At 39.1% G+C, this 20,367-nt stretch overlaps 1 protein-coding gene across 3 annotated transcripts; it reads right to left on the bottom strand.

Annotated features, from left to right (window-relative positions):
* Window positions 1-544: 544 nt before the first annotated feature.
* LOC120533187 (gastrula zinc finger protein XlCGF57.1-like) lies at window positions 545-19,526 on the bottom strand. Of its 3 annotated transcripts, none has more exons than XM_039759924.1 (3): window positions 19,504-19,526; window positions 13,332-13,895; window positions 545-3,149 (listed from the first exon to the last, which is right to left on the bottom strand). In XM_039759924.1, exons 2-3 carry the CDS (start codon window positions 13,855-13,857, stop codon window positions 1,903-1,905), a joined length of 1,773 nt encoding a protein of 590 aa, XP_039615858.1. In that variant the 5' UTR covers window positions 13,858-13,895; window positions 19,504-19,526; the 3' UTR covers window positions 545-1,902. The 3 variants fall into 3 exon arrangements, with proteins under 3 accessions (XP_039615858.1, XP_039615857.1, XP_039615859.1); XM_039759923.1 differs by lacking the exon at window positions 19,504-19,526 and adding an exon at window positions 18,979-19,049; XM_039759925.1 differs by lacking the exon at window positions 19,504-19,526 and adding an exon at window positions 18,990-19,019.
* Window positions 19,527-20,367: the final 841 nt, after the last annotated feature.

Genomic DNA, 20,367 nt, shown 5'->3' with positions numbered 1-20,367 from the left:
CACTGTCAACTCTACTTGTTGTCCTCTTCTTTCTTCTAGCTTACTCATTTTGGGAATTGTGATGTGAGTGAATTCTGGTATGTTTCTGAAGATGGCTACCTGCCAGGAGAATTGTTTGGCTCCCTCAGAACAGCGATATGGTTTTTCTCCAGCGTGAAATCTGGCGTGGAATTGAGACTTCTCATTATTGAGAATGTTTTTGTCATATTCAAGGTAGCAAGATGGCTGGTTTGTCTCAAGGGGTTAATTTCTCTAAAGCAGTGTGAATTCTTAAGACTTTGTGGCTAGTGAATCTGGAGGAATCAATCTAAACAGAAATACAGTTCCTCTTGAATGTTGACTTCTCCAAAATGGTTTGGCGCAGACACTCTCAAAGCAGGAGTGAATATCATTCAACAGTTAAAACATGTTGTTTTACCTTTACAGTTATTCTCAAAAATTTTCAGCAAAGACTCCATCAAATAGCTGTATTTTTTCCAGGAAACTCATATGAACAACTCTATAATAAAGTAAACTGAATTGATGCCCTCTTTTGTGGTCTGTAGCGGATGATCGTAACTGGCATGATGTTAATATGGTCCTTTCTTCACATTATTCTTGTGAATCCCAACACCACTAACACAGTTTTAATGGTTTTGCTCCACATGCTGCATAGCTCTGACTGTACTTCATTTCACTCTCATATTGAAATAGCCACTTTGATAAGAAAAATCTATTATCCACACTTTGTCCAGCTATTTAATTGTTGTTGTTTAATAACGGTTTTCTGTCCATTGTGTTTGGTGTGCCCCAAATGACTTACACCTCCTCATTTTCTGTTATGAAGTCTGGCATGTGGCTCCAGTGTATCTCTTGAGCTTTTAGGTTGTATTATTTGCATGTATTCCAGTGTATGAATCTGGCAGCTTTGTTGTGTCTCTGGAAATATAAACTTCAGGCATCAAGACCTCATAACCATCAACCACATGCGTGACTGTTACTATATCTGCCTGACAAAATCAAGACTACTCTGTTTTGCCTTTGTCCTCTGGATGCCTTAAACCACATTTGTGTGCAGACCTCTACCCTGTGCAGGCATAATTAGGTGCTCATCTCTTGGTGTTGGTTCACCCCTTGTAAGCCATCCATGAATAAGTTCTTGAGCTATATAGGATGGAGCAAGAGGGCTGCATATTTCCCACTGTTTCACACATGTGGGTATGCTTCTGTCATGCCTTCACATTTAGCAAATAGCTGATTAAGCTTTATAATGGAGGTTGTTTTAGGCTTTATGCTTGAATACTTCCTGTACATGTTGGTATTTAGAGTACATGAGGTAATCGTGAAGTCCAATATTTTTGGCATCGATTTCAATCAGGCCCATGCCTCTTGCAGATCTCAGGATGTAAAGCATTGACTCTTATGTATCAGTTAATGTGTATGCTGTGTTTTACTGTTTTATGGTCCAATTTATGGAGACCATTTTGTGACCAGTCTACAATTTCAGGGAGTTATTATTTGCTTTATTGCTTGGATTCTCAGTTCAAATTTCTGATGACAGAGTCATGATTGTGGTTGAGATTTTCTATGGTTGTTAATTATCAAATCATGAACATTGCATTTTCACACTTATCAAGTCTGGCTGTTACTTGGATATCATTTGAATAATTGTTTTATCAAGTGTAACTGCTCTCCAAGGTGTTGGTTTCTGGAGCTGTATCATTTCAGGTCAACTACAAAGGAAAGGTGAGTGATTATCTGGGGATGGAGTTGATTTTGAGCATGATAAATTCATGACAGACATTATCAAGGAGGGTGCTTTGTGGGTTTAATTCCAGCCAGAACAAGAGGGGTGATAGAGATTCCCTCCTGGAATATTCCTCTTTTTATTTTTACATTTAATTATCAGTCCTGTGCGATTTATTAAAAGAGGGTGGATTTCTTTTCCTCATTGTGAATTCTTGCATGCCTTCGAAGATGACTACTCGTGGAGAAGTGTTTGCCACAATCAAGACAGCAATATGGTTTTTCCCCAGTGTGAATTGCCGTGTGTCTCTGAAGATGGCTACTGGTGGAGAATCGTTTGCCACATTCAAGGCAGCAATGTGGTTTCTCTCCAGTATGAGTTCTTGTGTGCCTCTGAAGTTGGCTACTACAGAAGAATTGTTTTCCACATTCAAAGCAGCAATATGGCTTCTCTCCATCATGAATTCTTGTGTGCACCCGAAGCCTTCGTTTCTCAGAGAATTGTTTACCACATACAGCACAGCAATACGGCTTTTCTCCAGTGTGAATTCTTGTGTGTTTCTGTAGAGCACTACTACAGAAGAATCGTTTGTCACATTCGGAGCAGCAGTATGGCTTCTCCCCAGTGTGAATTCTTAAGTGATTCTGAAGATCGGTGCTAGTGGTGAATCGCTTAACACACTGAGTACAGCAATATGGCTTCTCTCCAGTGTGAATTCTTTTGTGTGTCTGAAAATTGCTACTGGTTGAGAATTCTTTTCCACATTCAGAACAGCAATAAGGCTTTTCCCCAGCATGAATCCTTTTGTGAGTCTGAAGATGACCCCTTTGTGAAAATTGTTTCCCACATTCTGCACAGCAAAATGGCCTTTCTCCAGTGTGAATTCTTGTGTGTAACTGAAGACTGCGGCTGTGAGAGAACTCTTTTCCACAGTCAGAACAGCAATATGGCTTCTCTCCCGTGTGAATTCTTTTGTGTATTTTAAGACTGCTGTTGAAAGCGAATCGCTTGCCACAGTCAGAACAGCAATATGGCTTCTCTTCTTTGTGAGTTCTTAAGTGATTCTGAAGGTCTGTACTAGTGGTGAATCTTTTACCACATTCAGAGCAGCAATGTGTTTTCCATTTTATACAACTGTTTGTATCTTTGTATTCAGAATTGCATTGTAAAGCTTTCCTCGAATCTTCACAGACAACTAATGCTACTGAATGTGAACTTTGCACCTCTTGATGAATATTTCTTGTGTTAGTCCTGGTTGGCTTTTCAACAGGTTGACAACTACCATGTAAAGGATTTGGCATTAAAATCTCTGATGCCAAGTTCGGAATCTTCTTTTTCCCATCATGCAGTTCCTGCTGTGGTTTATGCTGAAGAGAAGGTTGAATAACTGATGGTGGAGAGACAAAGCCACTCAGCTGTAAATCTGCAGAAATACATAAATGCACAATTTTAGGTAAATATCAGATGTGCAGGAAACAATCGACTAGTGCAGAATTTCTTCTTTTTTTTTTTTGAGTTTACAAATTTACAGATTCTCTTCTTTCTGCAACACACACTGGTTTGATTTTAATTCTGAATGACAGAAAAAGCCAGACACACACAAATGTAATTGTGCTGCACAACTCTGACCCACCAGTGAAACCTCAGGCTTGGACCAGATCAGGTCAGAAATGGACTGGAGGAACTCATACATCAAAAGATTGAAACTGTCATGACTGCTAGCCTGGGAAATTTGAAAATTAAAGACATCAGATAAAACCATAAAGGACAAGTCCACTTTTAAGTGCTGCACAAAATAACTGAAATTTTGAACTAAGTGGATTTATTAATACTAAGGATGAAACAGACAAAAGGGAATTAAAATATAATTTGAAATAAGGAAGTATTACTTATGCTGGGAAATGAAAAGTTAATCAAATGTGTTAATGATTATTAAACATAAAAGGAAACTATGTTAAGAAGGAGGAGTTTCTTTTTGACACTTTTGAGCAGAAATTCTATATAAAAATATAATGAGTTTTGAAAGAAATATAGATATTGTTGAAGATTGGGTGGGGGGGTCTGAATCTGTTTTATAAGTTCTGAATATTATTTTCTTTACTACTTAGGTTCTAACTGTACTAGTAACAGGCTACTAGTCAAAACAGGCAGCAAGCAAAAGTATTATTTTAGATATAATTTGCATTTAAAATGTGATATTTGAGTTTTAATATACAGTAGAAACGGAAAGTATTCAGACCCCCTTCAATTTTTCACTCTTTGTTATATTGCAGCCATTTGCTAAAATCATTTAAATAAATTTTTTTCCTCATTAATGTACACACAGCACCCCATATTGACAGACAAAAAAATTTTTTTGAAATTGTTGCAGATTTATTAAAAAAGAAAAACTGAAATATCACATGGTCCTAAGTATTCAGACCCTTTGCTGTGGCACTCATATATTTAACTCAGGTGCTTTCCATTTCTTTTGATCATCCTTGAGATCACCTTCATTTGAGTCCAGCTGTGTTTGATTATACTGATTGGACTTGATTAGGAAAGCCACACACCTGTCTATATAAGACCTTACAGCTCACAATGCATGTCAGAGCAAATGAGAATCATGAGGTCAAAGGAACTGCCTGAAGAGCTCAGAGACAGAATTGTGGCAAGGCACAGATCTGGCCAAGGTTACAAAAAATTTCTGCTGCACTTAAGGTTCCCAAGAGCACAGTGGCCTCCATAATCCTTAAATGGAAGACATTTGGGATGACCAGAACCCTTCCTAGAGCTGGCCGTCTGGCCAAGATGAGCTACCAGGGGAGAATAGACTTGCTGAAAGAGGTAAAGAAGAACCCAAAGATCACTTTGGCTGAGCTCCAGAGATGCAGTCAGGAGATGGGAGAAAGTTGTAGAAAGTCAACCATCACTGCAGCCCTCCACCAGTCAGGGCTTTATGGCAGAGTGGCCTGTGGAAGCCTCTCCTCAGTGCAAGACACATGACAGCCCGCATGGAGTTTGCTAAAAGACACCTGAAGATTCTCTGGTCTGATGAGACCAAGATAGAACTTTTTAGACTTAATTCTAAGCGGTATGTGTGGAGACAACCAGGCACTGCTCATCACTTGTCCAATACAGTGCCCACAGTGAAGCATGGCGGTGGCATCATCATGCTGTGGGGGTGTTTTTCAGCTGCAGGGACAGGACGACTGGTTTCAATCGAGGGAAAGATGAATGCAGCCAAGTACAGGGATATCCTGGACAAAAACCTTCTCCAGAGTGCTAAGGACCTCAGACTGGGCCGAAGGTTTACCTTCCAACAAGACAATGACCCTAAGCACACAGCTAAAATAACGAAGGAGTGGCTTCACAACAACTCTGTGACTGTTCTTGAATGGCCCAGCCAGAGCCCTGACTTAAACCCAATTGAGCATCTCTGGAGAGACCTAAAATGGCTGTCCACCAACATTTACCATCCAACCTGACAGAACTGGAGAGGATCTGCAAGGAGAAATGGCAGAGGATCCCCAAATCCAGGTGTGAAAAACTTGTTGCATCTTTCCCAAGAAGACTCATGGCTGTATTGGCTCAAAAGGGTGCTTCTACTAAATACTGAGCAAAGGGTCTGAATACTTAGGACCATGTGATATTTCAGTTTTTCTTTTTTAATAAATCTGCAACAATTTCAAAAATTCTTTTTTTTTGTCTGTCAATATGAAGTGCTGTGTGTATATTAATGAGGGAAAAAATGAATTTAAATGATTTTAGCAAATGGCTGCAATATAACAAAGAGTGAAAAATTGAAGGGGGTCTGAATACTTTCCATACCCACTGTATAAGATAAACTTTTTTACATTCATTTGGCCTAGATTATTACATCTTTCTGGTGTCAGAGGTTCAGGTAGAGTGTGGTCAGGGGTTTAATTGAAGGGTTAAACAGGATTAGAAGTGTTAAATACAGGTCTGTGACACAATGGCTTTCAAGAGGTAAACTAAACTAGATAAAGCCCCATCAGAAGGCCCAGAACTACAGGGTAAACCTTATAACTGTATATCTCTCATTCATTAGCCTGGGAAAGAGAGATGGATAACTTAGGTATCACTCCAGGTCCAACTCCAGACAACTATGAGAATAAAAGGAGGATATCAGGAATGCTTTTTCCAAAGCACTGTCTATTCAAATGGCTTCTTCGATCACCAAAACAAACAAAAAGGTGAAGTGAGGTAGGGTTGTGTATCCAGCAGGGGGCAATAGCTCCCTTGTTGGAATAAGTTATTTTTTAATTATTAATTACTTACATAAAATGAATCTATATAGATATACCGTGTTTCCCCGAAAATAAGACCAACTCCGAAAATAACCCCTAGTCAAGATCGTCAGCTGAAAAGTAAGGCGGCTAAGGCCAGGTTTATACTTCATTCGATGTGACGCGTGTACCCGAAACATCCATTAAATTCCTAGGACACCTTGCCACAATATCTCTGAAAAGGATGTTTAATAATTACATCCATCAATTCAGGGATGCGCCCATTCTAGCAACATCAGCGTAAGACAGAAACAAAATCCCTGGATGAGGCATCAGCTCATTACAAGGTGAACACAAACACTCACATACACCAAATCCCCAAACCTTCATGTCCTTGGATGGAAAACTGAGCCCACTGTGGAAACCCACCTGGAAAAACATGCAAACTCTGGGCAAGGAACACAAGGGACATTACTCCCTGCGAGAAAGCAACATTACCACTCTGCCACCCCCTATGTGTAACTATTAGCAGTATTCATTATTTAAACAAAGTTAATGATTTATCTGTAAAATGTAACATTCATATTTTAATGCATTTCATCATGAAAGGGTGCAGAGAGTTGGAATATCATAAATGTAATGTGTTCTGTTTGGCGATTGCTGCTGTCAGTTCAGGAGGAATCCCCATTAGCGCGCACCGATTTAACAACTGGGTCGGTTTTAAGATGACGTTTATTACGGTCTGCTTTAATGATAAAATAAACTACGAGGTTAAAGTGGACATTTCGAGGTTAAAGCCGAAATTTTTACTTTAATCACAAAATAGACATTTTCATTATGTCCTTATTTTTTTTTCTCTGTTTCTCAAATACGCTGCCATACATTCTGAGGGTATTGTAAAGGTGCAAAAAAAAAAAAAAAGATGGCACAGAAGATGGTATGTGAGACTTTTAAAATGTATCATGTCATTACTTTGGAGAATATGCGACGCTTGAATATAAAATCACGCACGAATGCATTTGCATGCCGGCATTTTGCTTCGCCACATCGAACCATTCATTAAATGCACAACGATCCTGGAGGATCCTAAAAGCGGCTGGAGTAGCAAGAAATTCAGGGTTTGAATGTGGAGAGTTATGACGGTATTCCAGAAGAAGATGACATGACTGTATTTGGATAAATGTATATTATTATACATGAATAAATATAAGACATCCCCTGAAAATAAGCCCTAGTGCATCTTTTGGAGCAAAAATTAATTTAAGACCCGGTCATATTTTCAGGGAAACACGGTAATATAAAAAGGCAATACCCCCTCCCTTAGTGATACAGCGGTAAGAAATCACATAGGAGAAATAACTTCACTTTCTTTAATGACGGTTTACGCTGCATTAACAGACGAAGGAAGCCATGACAAGACCTTCGGGAGTGGGGGCCTGATGTGTAGAGTCTGCCATTTTCGCCGCTGCGTTGGAAGGATTTTCCGGATCGGGTGACGTTATCTCCCATCTGTCCGTCGGCTTCAAAGATGTGCCGGGCAATGTTCCAAGGTTGTATACTCTTTCTTCATGTGCAGGCCCCCACTTCGGTGAATTATGCCATTCCAAACAAAGCAAAGAGGATACAGACTCAAGTTGACTTTGACACACAAAAATAGTATACAATGCCCATTTTGCAGTTGCCCTGTCTTGTCTTCTATTGCTTGCCTAGTAGTGATAAATGATGAGCCCCTGTGTGCTAAATCTGGCTTTGTGTTAGCTGTACATGTAAGTAGAAAGGAAAAGTAGATTTATAAAGTATTTGTACAGAGCACAGTGACATATTAAACATATACATTTATTACAGGTTGAAAAGAAGAACAAAATGGTATACCAAAAAAAAAATCAACACAGACAAAAACCTTGCAGCCCACCAGCCTATACAGTGCAAGCCACTATTGGAGTTTGTTTGTTTTAATAATATGTCTTATCAATATATATTTTTGGGGTAAATGAATGTCTGCCACAAACGTGAAAGCATGCTAATTTCAAAACTCTAATGCTTGTCTTATAATGTGTATGAAGGCAGAGAAAGGTTGCAACAGGATGCTGTTTTGGATCTTCATGTTAACATATTTCAAATGTATTGTCCTTTTTAAAGGCTCCCACAACCATCCTGTCAAGTCCTGCTGTGATGAGCTAGTGGTGAACAGGAAAGAGTTGTAAATCTGGAGATAGGTGACAGATACTAGAAGGTCTGCTTTCATTGCAAAGAGAAAAATGAAGGGTCTTAAAAGAGATGCATAAATATACACTGTTATCTCCTTGTATCCTGTCTGCTCCTCTGTGTTGTTGAAACTACAGAAAACAAACTGATGACATTTACTGCATGAAACATCTGGGCAACACTTGTGACTGTTTCAAATGAACCAGTGTCATTATCCCTAGTTCTACTCAAATTGTGATGTGGTATAGACCGGTTTCTTCAAAAAAGTTCATCCTATTGGATGATTTCAATGTATGATGTGGTAACACTGGCAAGGAAGATATGGACAAGTCCAATTCCAAAAGCATCCTGTCTTTTGAGAACTGCATGGAGCCACAACTATCCTTAGAAAGATGACTCAATTCTCCCATGCCACACGCACACACACACCAGAAAACATCATTTCAGTTCTGCAGGGGGAATTTCACAACTCAAACAAACTGCAAAGCATCAACAAATTAGTACTAAACATAAATAAACATAACCGATCTCCAACTAACAAAACCAAATATAATCAAATCTAACTTCGAGGTTACAGTCGACCCTTGATATACGACCGGCCTGACATGCGAACAACTTGATTTACGACCAAAATTTTTGTTTTGATTTATGACCAACATCTTGCGTTATGACCTGAATGTGGTCACGTGTATCCGCTTGTGCGATTGTAAACAAACAGCCGAGAGCATTCGTAAGCGTCAGTCGGAGCCCAGATACATGTGCTTGTGGACGTAATTTCGGTCAGTGCAGTGATTTATCTATATATAATTCACTAAGACCATGGCAAGCAAGACGCATAACTGCTAAGGAAGGAAGAGAAGGTAACGAAGGTAAAGAAAGTGATTGTTATGGGATATTAGCTAGCCGGCTGGCGCGGCACATGATGATGTCATCAGGCTGAGTCAGCACCGGCTTGCTTTGGAGTGTATTATTACAGCAGTTCTCAACACGACCAGCTTTGAACTGAGTGCTCGACTACTGTCATTATTAACTTGAGAAACAGCGATCACAATCAAAACGAAGAAGGAAATTGTGTGGAAATATGAGAGTGGTGTTCGTGTAACCGACTTCGCTAATATGTACAGCATGTCGAAATCCACCATCTCGACAATTTTACAAAGAAAAGTTTTGCATAAGGAGGCTCCTTCTAAACAATAACCACCTTCCGTTTCATTCTCCTCCTCCTCCCTTCCTGCAGCCGAAAGATGTCAACTTAAATGGTGAGTACAGTATGAAATTGTTGTTTCTGGTAGGCTAGGCACTTTTTATAACTTTTTGGATAGTACATTAGAAAAATTATTGGTGTTTTGGTAAATTATGCACATTATACAACCCTTTTTATTATGAAAAGGTTAAGTAAGTGTTGCTGTGGGAGGTTCGGAGTGCATTATGGGTATTTCCATTATTTCTTAAGGGAAAAATAGTCTTGACTTACAACCAACTTGAGTTACAACCAGCCCTCGCGAATGAATTGAGTTTGTAAGTCAAGGGTCCACTGTACTAATTTTAAAAAAAACCCACTATGGAATAAGTCCACTATTAAATAAACTGGATTCCTCTATAGCTGTCTTGCTGGATTCCCAGCCGACTGTGACTGAATTAAGCCTCGGCATTCAGCTCATAAACATGGAATATTATGCACAAGACCTGTGGCTGAAACTAACAGCAGAAAGTTACAGCTCACAGGATCCTACAGCATATAGATGGTCATTTCCGGAGAGTGGGACTGGACCGCCTGTCTGCCTGGGGGGTTGCCAAATCAGGATCCCGAGTTGTTTTGTTGTGTGGTGGGTGCGACAACACGCTGTACTAGTGCATGCTCCCCAACCTGACCAGACCTGATTGCTGGCTAAGTAACAGAACATTAGTTTACCCATCAATGCTTCACTTCTGAATTTTACATACAGGGCTAATTAGAAATGGATCATTCCATGTCAAATTAACCAATGGCCCATGCACTTTGGTTTCAAACAATTCTGCAAAAAATACTAGGTGTACCCATGTTAGTCAAGAGACACCCTGTAAAATTACTTTGATGTAAGATCAATACTTTCCCATTTACAATCTACTGAAGTGTGTGTGGGGGGGATGGAGTTTATCTGGCCTCATTTTATCATCAAATTCACAAGTTCATAGCTCAGGAACTAAATCACTGACCAGGATCAGACTGCACGCTGGTACATTAATTGGTATAGTATGTGACGAAATTAAAACATTTGGTGCAGATGATCCTGCATGGTCAAAGCAGCCCCTTCAAATTGACCAATATTTTCTTTGAGTTATTTGCTTAGCTATGTTTAGGCAACACAGACTTTTAATTTCTTTTTCCTTATTCAGGTACCTAGAAGGACTTTCTGAAAATGCAATAAACAGAAAAGTAACTGCATCAGGGTTTGAACAGCAGACCATTAAAATCCAAAAAAAATCATTTTGGGTTTCATTTTCAGAGCATCCTAATGGCATGTGCAGATAATTTTTAAAATATGTTTCATTCATTCTGCATTGTCCCTTCATTCCTCCTTTCTCAAAACACAAATCTTACTTTTCTTTTGCAAATCTTTAATGTTTATTGTCCATCCTAAACACGGGCTGAATGCGTGATGTGTCAATAATGGTTCTCATTGAGTTTTCAATCAGTAAACTGCCAAAATGTCAAACTTTTTTCTGATCAAATGATAATCTCCTATCTCAAGTTGCTGAACAGAGAATGTGATTCTCCATGACCAAAAGAGTACCTGGTACTGGAGAACACCACCTACAGAAAATGGCAAACTCAAAATCAGCTGGGTGTCTGGTGAAGAAAGTCAATTGATTGTCTGAATATTCAGCACTGAAGCAGCAGCTAAGATCCTGTCCTCTCGCCATCAAACTCCTGATGGATCAAATGCATCCCTCACATTAGACCACGTGTCCTACGGAGGTTATGTCGGGTATACCTATGAATATAAATGTTGGATTGATGTGATAAGTGAGAAGTGGAATCAAACATCCTGATATGTTCCATGCATCCAAACTCTCCTGTACAGTGTTTCCACTGGCCACCTAGAGATGATAGTTGTCATTGAACTGCTTAGTGCACCTACAACAGTCAGTGAGAGGCTGCAGTACCATCAAAGACACTCTGCACTTCGACTGAAACAGAAATGAAATGAGTCACATTCATGCTGCCGCAATACCAAGATGTTAACATCTTTATATATAATAGGCTACCGTGGCTGTCTGTTTGTCTGTCCAGGATTTTAAAACACCTGCAGCTTGCAAACTGTTTGAACTATTGACCTGAAATTTGGTGCACATATACTACGTGACGTCTATCATCTGCTTTCGGGGTGATGATTGTTGATTCCTCTTTTTATTTTTATTTTATTTTAGTGTAGAATCAACTCTCTCCAGCGGCCAGCAGGGCGGCTGTGTGGCCTATGTGTACGGGAGCCGTTCTCATTTCTACCACCTTTGCCTACCTCTTCATATCTTAAATCATTCTTGAGGCAGTTTGAAGACTTAAGTGCTAGCTTAAGTAAAAAATAAAAAAAAACGTACTAAGTAATTGCAACGCAAAAACTGACTTAATCAGTTTTAATGCAAAGAGATGTCGATGAAAGAAGAGAAGAAGTGGACCGTTAGGGTAGAGAAAAGAAGAGCTGCTCAGGAAGCAGCAAAAGCATCAACCTCTGAGCAAACAAATGCTAAACGTACAAAGAGGATGAATGATCAAGTCATGTGTATTCACTGCATGTTATTGTGCAGTGTGCCGTTACTGGTTTCATTGTAACTTGTGTTGTATTTAATGAGAAATCAAGCAGCTGTTGTTCCTGTGCTGTGGTTAATGTGCCTTTGGTGATTTATTGTTTCCTTTAATCCAATGCCCAAGTTAGTGATGAAGAACTTGATGATTATCATTACTGACAATTGGTGAATTTAAACCATGTTTACAATGGAAAATAAAAATGAAGGGTTCACATAAGTTAAGTAAGAATTGTTTTATGAGAAAGAAGGGACGATGTAGGATACCGGAAAATATTTTTTTAAATGCATGGACATTCCCACAGTGCATTAAGCTGGTCGGAAAATTAGACCCAAAATGATTTTTCCCATTTGAGAGGTCTGCTGGTCAAAACCCTGATGCAGTTTCTTGTTTATAACCTTTTGAAAAGCCCTGTGTAGGTATCTAAACATGGAAAAAAAATCAGCAGGCTGTATCATTTAGAAGTCTACTTTATGAAAGCCTAAACATGGCAAAGCCAAAGATGCAAACATTTTTTTTGTTCCATTTTTGAAGGTCTGCTCTTACCAAGTAGTGTCATCTGGACCAAACATTTTGATTTTGTTCCTTTGCAAAATTCGAGCCTGCTAGGTGGTTTAGTTATGGAGATATGGTCTTGTGAAATTGATGAAAAACTTAAGCTGGGTCACATTTGACAACCTTCTCCCCTCACAAAATCGGAAGTATCTTGGAAATTATAGGACGTCTACTGGATAATGTGCGTACACTTGGTATTTGTTCAGAATTTTTTGAGACCAAAGTGAGTGGGATTTCTGGAAAATCGGTTGATTTAACATGGAAGGACCCAAATTAATTTTTGTTGTGAAAAGGACTAAGGAATCTGTGAGCAGGCATACTACTTATTATAACAGAAGAAAAAGCTGTGAGTTGCACCATCACTAAAAATAATGTTGTCTAGGTTTTCAGGTAGGTTTGTATTTCTGACACTTTGGGCTTTAACTTGCAACTCTCCCCACTGCTATTCTAAAAGTGATTGAAATGTCCATCAGCACCCTTAGGGAATTATGGGTAACACCTGTAAAAAACCTCCTGTATGCTCAATATCTGCACACTTCCATTTTAAACAGCACTTAGGCTTGCAATTTTCCTTGATTTAATGATGCTAAACTGTGACATTGCACTTAAAGGTACCACTTTAGGAGACTAACAAGGAAGAAATTAGTCTGGGTTGAATTACGTTTTCAATTCAAATCTATGCCATTATGGTAGTAAGTTTTAAAAAGAATCTTACTTTTCAGAACAAAATGTAAAAAGTGAAATCCTTAACTTCTTTAAAAATGAAGAGAGAGAGGCCTCATTACATCATGTCTACCCCAGACATCACAATGAGCTTTTATTTTACACGTACCTTCCCCAGAAGAACTTGACCATGATGCTTTTTCAGTTTTATTTATGTCAGTCTTGAAAGAGTCAGAGTCCCCATCAACAGAATGATTCTGCATGGAGCGGAATCCACATGGCGAGATGCCTACTGCAGTAACCTCCTCATCTGGACACACATCCTGAGCGACTGACTCTGATTTAATGAATTCTTCCTTGATACTCTCTACATCTTCATTTTTCGCCAGGTCGTTATTCCCAAGATTTGACCCAGACTCTTCTTTAACACCTTCTGCCTCCCATCCACAATCCTCCTTTTTAATGACAGGACTCTCTTCCTGAAGGTGCAGGTATTCCCATTCACAGTCCTCTTCCTTAATAACCACACTTTTTTTATCCCATGTATTCATGACATGGAGACCCCTGTGTAGTTTGCGATTCCTCCCTTTCTCGTCATTGCTCGCCTCTTCTGAGTATGCAATTTCACATTTATATTCCATTTTCAGAGGCTGCTGGGCAAATGGACTTTTCTCCTCCATAATCTTGCCATTCATCTACTACTGAAAATGGATTCTTTCTTATTTTTTTAACTCTGTAAACAAATTAGAGAACAACATATTAAAAAAGAGCCAAAAAGCACCAAACACATTTAACTCAGTTTCTTCAGTCTTAACTTGCAGCTCATTATCTGTTGTCTCTGGCCATTCAGACCTCAGAACTTTGCTGATTAGTTTAAACATAACCTCTTGCTTTACACTCAGGGATCGTGGCTATATAACACAACATGCTGTTAAACATTTTCATTGCTTCTGAACACTATCTGGATGTTGACACTGGTCATTTCATTAGGACTTTCTCAAACGATAAACTGTATGTCTTCATATCCCTCATTGTGTGATAATAGAAATAAATTTTTGCTTTCTATTTATAACAATTTGAATTTAATTTTATGGACCACATATCAAATCTAACTCTTGGCTGCAGTTTACCCGCCTAACCACCTAATTTAGTGCTGTCTGCATATGTTATTAAGGTGCCAGTTACAGCTTTGCATTTTTATAAGACCACAGGACAACACACCAGTCTACAAGCTGGCGCACTTTTCATCTCTACCAATTCATTATACCATAATGTGTTCAAGCGAATTTTGTACTGATCTGTCCACTGTGACCCTGACGTATGCCACTTGTGATGTGCCACCTGAAATGCTTTTTGTCAATTAAGCTAAATTACTTGTATTCACCTCCATAATCTTATCATTTCCTTGCTTTCCCAGAAAACTCTAATTAATTTGTGAAGAACAACTTTTGCCATTTAAACCCATGCTGGTAGTCTGCTAACACCCTACAATGGTCAGATATGGTCCTCTATCTTATCCTGTCGTAATTCTGAACCGTGAAAAGACTGAAGCTATGCTTGTTGGATTCAAAGCCACTCTTTCAAGGCTTAATGACTTCTGCCTTAATTGAGATGGAATCACAGTGTTCCCCCTCTAGTGCAGTCCGTAACCTTGGTGTTACTTTTGATCCTACACGTTCTTTTTAATCACACATCTCTTTCCTTCGACTACAGTAGCATTTTGTCACTATCATAACATTTACTGTTTTTGGTCTTCTTTTAGCTTTTATGATACAGAAATTTTTGTTTGTGCTCTCATCACTTCTAGTGCAGATTACTGTAATTCACTGTTTTTCAGGTCTGTCTGCAAATATAGTAACAAACTGAAATAAATTCAAAATTCTTCATTCCCCTCACACTAGGAAATCTGCACATATCGTGTCTGTTCTATTTCAGTTGTACTGGTTTACTATAGCAGCGTGTATAGAGTGTAACTCACTTGTCCTTACATTTAAAGATCTAACTGGTTTCACTCCTTCTTACATTTCTGAACCTACACACCAGTACACTTACACAGATCCTCAAAATCTGGTCCAATTTCTATTCCTGTTACATGCCTGTCTACTATGGGAGACAGATATTCCTTTTATCAGTATGCTGCTGCTGGAGTATGTGAATTTCCCCTTGGGATTAATAAAGTATCTATCTATCTATCTATCTATCTATCTATCTATCTATCTATCTATCAAAGCAGCTGTTCCCATAATCTAACACATACTTCTACAGCATCTCCATAACTGTGCAAATTTATCCTCATTTAGGTCCCATCTCAAAACAAATCTTTCTATTCAACATTATCATCCTTTTATTTAAATCTGACAGTCTTTACTCATCAGTTCATTTTTTACAATAATAAAAAATATTATGCTATATATTCTAACATGTTCTATAATGCTCTGTGTTTTGTGAACATTTTAATGCTTGTATTTTATAATTTTGATTTTTCTTGTAAAGTGACCTTGAGTTTATGATAATGTGCTATACAAATAAAACTCCTTTTATTATTATTATTATGTAATATTTTTATTTATTTATACCTACAGCACATTAACAGCACCAGTCTAGAGTTATCAGGGGGAAAAGCGTGATGTTTTTTACATAACTGGGCGATGTTTTCTCTCTTCAGTTATTAAAAAAATTTCCTGATTTATGAAAATGAGTTTACATAATATACGAGGTGTGATCATAAAATACGGTGAATGTTTAAATAAAAAAAAAAATGATTACAGTAAAAGACACATTGCCAATATTCCCCCTCACTTTGAACACACTTATCCCATCGTTCTTGCCACTTTCTGAAGCAGTTCTAGATGTCCTACTAGACTGTCAAAGCATCAGTCACTGATTGCCACTTTGAACTCATGCACCTGTGCTACTGTAGCTGGTGGGTTTTCCCACTTTATTCTGTATCTTTGTACTATAACTATACTATATGCCAGTCAATACTATAACATGCTAACATTCCCAAAAGTAAAACCAGTTAATGTAATTCATGGACAAGGCAATCAAGGTAGAAAACAGCCACTGACAGGATGTCATTCCATCAATGAACACATATGTGTTGTGGACTGGGACCCGGACACAGACAGATGGACATCTTTTTTGCACCCAACACACTCATTTATTATAAACAATTATCTACAATATATTTACGTACACCCCCAGTGCCTCCAGCACCGATCCCCCAAAGTCCAGGCCTTTCAGTTTCTGTGCCTCTCTCTTGACCGCCTCCCGTCCTCTCTCCTGCCCTGTCCTTTTCCACCCGACATCCACTGCTGACTGGAGGGAGATGGCCCCTTAAATGGGAACCCGGATGGGCTCCAGCTGCTCCCCGGCAATCAGTCCTAGCCACACCCCAGTGTGGCGGAAGTGCCGGCTGTGCACCCAGAAGCCGTCCGGGTGTCCCCTGTCGTCTTCCCCCCAGCACTTCCTGGTGTGGAGGAAGTGCTGGGCTCCAGGGATATGCAGGCATTGGGGCGCCGCCTGGCGGTGGCCACGGGTCCCTACAGGGCTGGGCTTCCAAGCCCTTTACCCGAGGCGCCCTACATAACCAGGACGGACGCCCCCTCGCGGTCTGGAGGAGGCACAAGTCGGGCTGGAGCCCGGCCGGGGACCACAGTGTACACACATACAAGAACAGTTTCCAGTCAGCAATTAGCCTAACATGTCTTTGTGGATGTCAGCACTATAATGTATGTATAAAATGCAAATCATGAGAAAACAAACATCTCAAGCTGATAACAATAGAACATGAAATTCACAGCTAGGATGCTGAATCCCTGAAGCAGCAGTGATAGCCATTGCACAAACTGGCTTGTTCTAAAGATGCTTAATATTTTAACAAATTGTTTACTGCCACTACGTTAGACAGATAGATAGATAGATAGATAGATAGATAGATAGATAGATAGATAGATATTTTTATAGAAGCTCAAGAAATATTATAACAAACAACAGGGGTCTATAAAGTTTCCCCTGTGTCACGGGCTCATTTTTGTAGCTTTTCAAATCATACATTATTCAGGAGTCTTTCTTTAAAAATGTGGATCACACAGTTCAAGAGCAGAACACTGGCTCATGACTAAAAAACTGTGTCTCAATTCTCAGAATACATATAATTAGTGAATTCAGAGGTGGAGAGCAGCTTACCGATTCAAACTTCATCAGCCAGTTAAGGCAGACAAATGCCACTACTGGACATGTGAAGAAAAGCTTACATGACTCAGTTAAATAAACAAACAAATAAAACACATTAAATAGATTTCAAAAAATGTAGGTGTTGAGACTAACACTGAATTCTCATTACACAGAAAATATGAATGCCCGACTAACAAACTGCACAGTTTACACTTTAGTTTACTGTTAAACCTTTACAGTTCCAAGTGACGAGTACAAGTGAGATTTCTAAGATCTCTGTTGCCTGTTTTTGTCAAGTTGTGACAAAAACACACCATGCACATTATTGTATGAAGTGAAATGTACAAGAAACAAACAAATGATAGATAGATAGGATAGATAGATAGATAGATAATCTTAGCTGAAAATGTATTTTGTAGTCAGTCACACTGTATTTAAAGAAATGCAATATGTAGCAAGTATGTTGCTTCTGATAATTTCCTTGCAAAAACTGAGAACATCTTTAATTGATGTTTTGGATAAACTGAGCAGTAAATCATCAAAGACTTTCACGTTCCTCCTTAAACTGTAAAAAGAAATGCACGTGAATAGAACAGAGTGAGGTTTGATGGCATAGATGAAAACTTCTATTAATTGTGATCTCAGCATTACAAGTAGTTTCCAAACAATTTAGTGATTCCAGAAAAACATGCGCTATTATTAATAAATACAACTGCCAAATCATCTTCCCTTTTAAAAATCATAAAACGAAGACTTGCTCTATTTTAAATGCATACCTGAGCAAGTGGCCCCCAGCAGGTGATCAGCACGAAAAACCTTACCGTTCCTACTGCTGCATTTGAAAACTGAACAGTTTACGGAATTGACCAAGTCTACAACGTCAGTATAAATTTAAAGATTAATGCTTTACTAAATCCAGGGCCGATTTAGCAGAACCATAGGCTGTTAAGTAGTGCGCTGGGGCCCCTGTTTTGATTGCATAACAGAGAAACATACATATACATCAAAAACATCGTGGGCCCCAGCCAGTGCCCATTATGCCCATACAAGACGGCCCTGTGTGTCATTACTGCCGAAAAACGACTTCCTAAGGACCACGTTTGTTATATTCTGGAAAACAATCCTGTCTATATATATGAGATTTTATTAATTCTCTTTTACTTTTATCACTATGATTAACACCGTACATTGCGCATTTGATATTAGTGTTGTAACATCCAGCCCCCAATCCAATTTGCATTTGCTTGGTTGGGATTGAACATTAATCTGACTACAATTTCCAAAACTGTCATAGATAAGACACCAAGTGTTAAATTGAGAAGCACATAAATCATTGCAGTGTTTTTATGAAGAATAGCCATCCATCCCTATCCCTCTCAATGTGTATCCATCCATTCACCCAATCCCGGAGAACTCAATGCGCGCAGCATCCCGTATTCGCACTAAGTGACAGCGGCTGTGAGCCACGGCGATTTATAAAGAAATTCAGAAGATGAAAATAAATGAATGACTGCATCGCGAGATTGAAACCACTACACGCAACTGCGCAGATACATGTGCACAACCCTCTATGACAGGAGAGAAAGACGGTTTGATTTCTTTGCTTTGCCCCACTTTCATACATCTTATAAATAACGCACCTTTTCCGGACCTGGCCTGATGATGACGTCAATCAAGCGACGGAAATGGAAGCGGAATGACACCAGGAGACTCCATGGCGCGAGTTTCGACTCATAAATCGCAAAGGCTGTGCAGCAGAAGCAGAAAGACAACACATGTGCGGGAAGGAGAGAAAAAAATGACAGTGGCACCGTAATTCATCGTCAAAGACGTTAGTCACATTGCGGTATGTATAGACTGATGTGGACGGTTAGAGAGGACATGCAGTTGATGGGTGTAACAGATAAAGATGCAAAGGACACAGAGATATGGAAGAAGATGATCCGCAGTGGCAACCCCTAACGGGAGCATCCGAAATAAGAAAAAGAAGAAGACAGAGTGATGTGGAGTTTGGACGCGTTTCTATTAGGGCGGCGTGGGTACCGTCGAGTGGTTCGAACACACATTAGGCCTATAAAGATACAATTGTTTACATTTCGTTTGCGTTTCGATTTGGAGCACAGGCAGGTGTAAGTAATTTGCTTATGGCCACACAGTGGCAGTACCTCATAGTCTGAAGTGCAAAGGCTTAATTAATCAATGCACTTCATTTTCCCCATTCTCAGTGCGCGTATCACCTCCGTTATTCCATTGGCGTCCGTCTTGGATCACTGAACATATGAGGATGAGAAGCGACGACCTTTCTGGATATCTGTTTTTCTCGGCTTCTTGTGTAGAGCGACTGAGGCACTCTGAATGGTCGGGTATGCACTCTCCTGCGCAGTCTCCTCCGGTTTGCAAGTTTCTTACTGACAACTTGGCTTTCTTTGCAGTTTCTGTAACAGAAAGACCACCACATTTAAAGGTTATAATGGTCGGTCTGTCTGTCTTCATTTATTATTTGCCTCCTCCTTGCCATTATGACAGCAATATACAGTGCAGTGTTGTCCTGATAATGCCCCAGAAGGTGCAGCACACATGTCACACAGTTTGTTCCAACACTATTATACAGACACAGGGGTTTGTACGTAGTCAACATACGTTGGGACATATGTATGAGTTGCTGGCATGAACATTCAAAGCTTACTGTAATTAACTTCCACTGCTGCAGAAAAGCTGTAAGTTGTCAACCAATTACTTGCTTCCAGAAAAGGCCTTTTTGTATAACTCTGAAAATTACATTATTTTTGAGTTTTTGATAACAAACTCCCTAACGACAGTTTACCTTTGTACCATTTCAGTTCATACACTTGCTTGAACTTCTTAAATTTCAGTAAAAACTTGAAATATATTCTATATATATATATATATATATATATATATATATATAGAATAAACGCATATTGTGATATTTTGTATGCTTTATTATTTTAACATCTCTATGGAAAAAAAATATATATTTTGTGTATGTCCAGTTAGAAGAGAGCAGA

The sequence above is a fragment of the Polypterus senegalus genome, chromosome 8 (genome assembly GCF_016835505.1).
Source record: "Polypterus senegalus isolate Bchr_013 chromosome 8, ASM1683550v1, whole genome shotgun sequence".
Classification (NCBI taxonomy): domain Eukaryota; kingdom Metazoa; phylum Chordata; class Cladistia; order Polypteriformes; family Polypteridae; genus Polypterus; species Polypterus senegalus.
Note: the sequence above shows the minus strand (reverse complement) of the source record. Positions and strands in the feature narration are given on the sequence as shown.

Coding starts and splice junctions, on each gene's coding strand:
- LOC120533187 (XM_039759924.1), bottom strand. CDS start 13,857: ATGAATGGCAAGATTATGGAGGAGAAAAGTCCATTTGCCCAGCAGCCT. Junction 3,150..13,331: donor GTCAAGTTCTTCTGGGGAAG/GTACGTGTAAAA, acceptor GTATTTCTGCAG/ATTTACAGCTGAGTGGCTTT.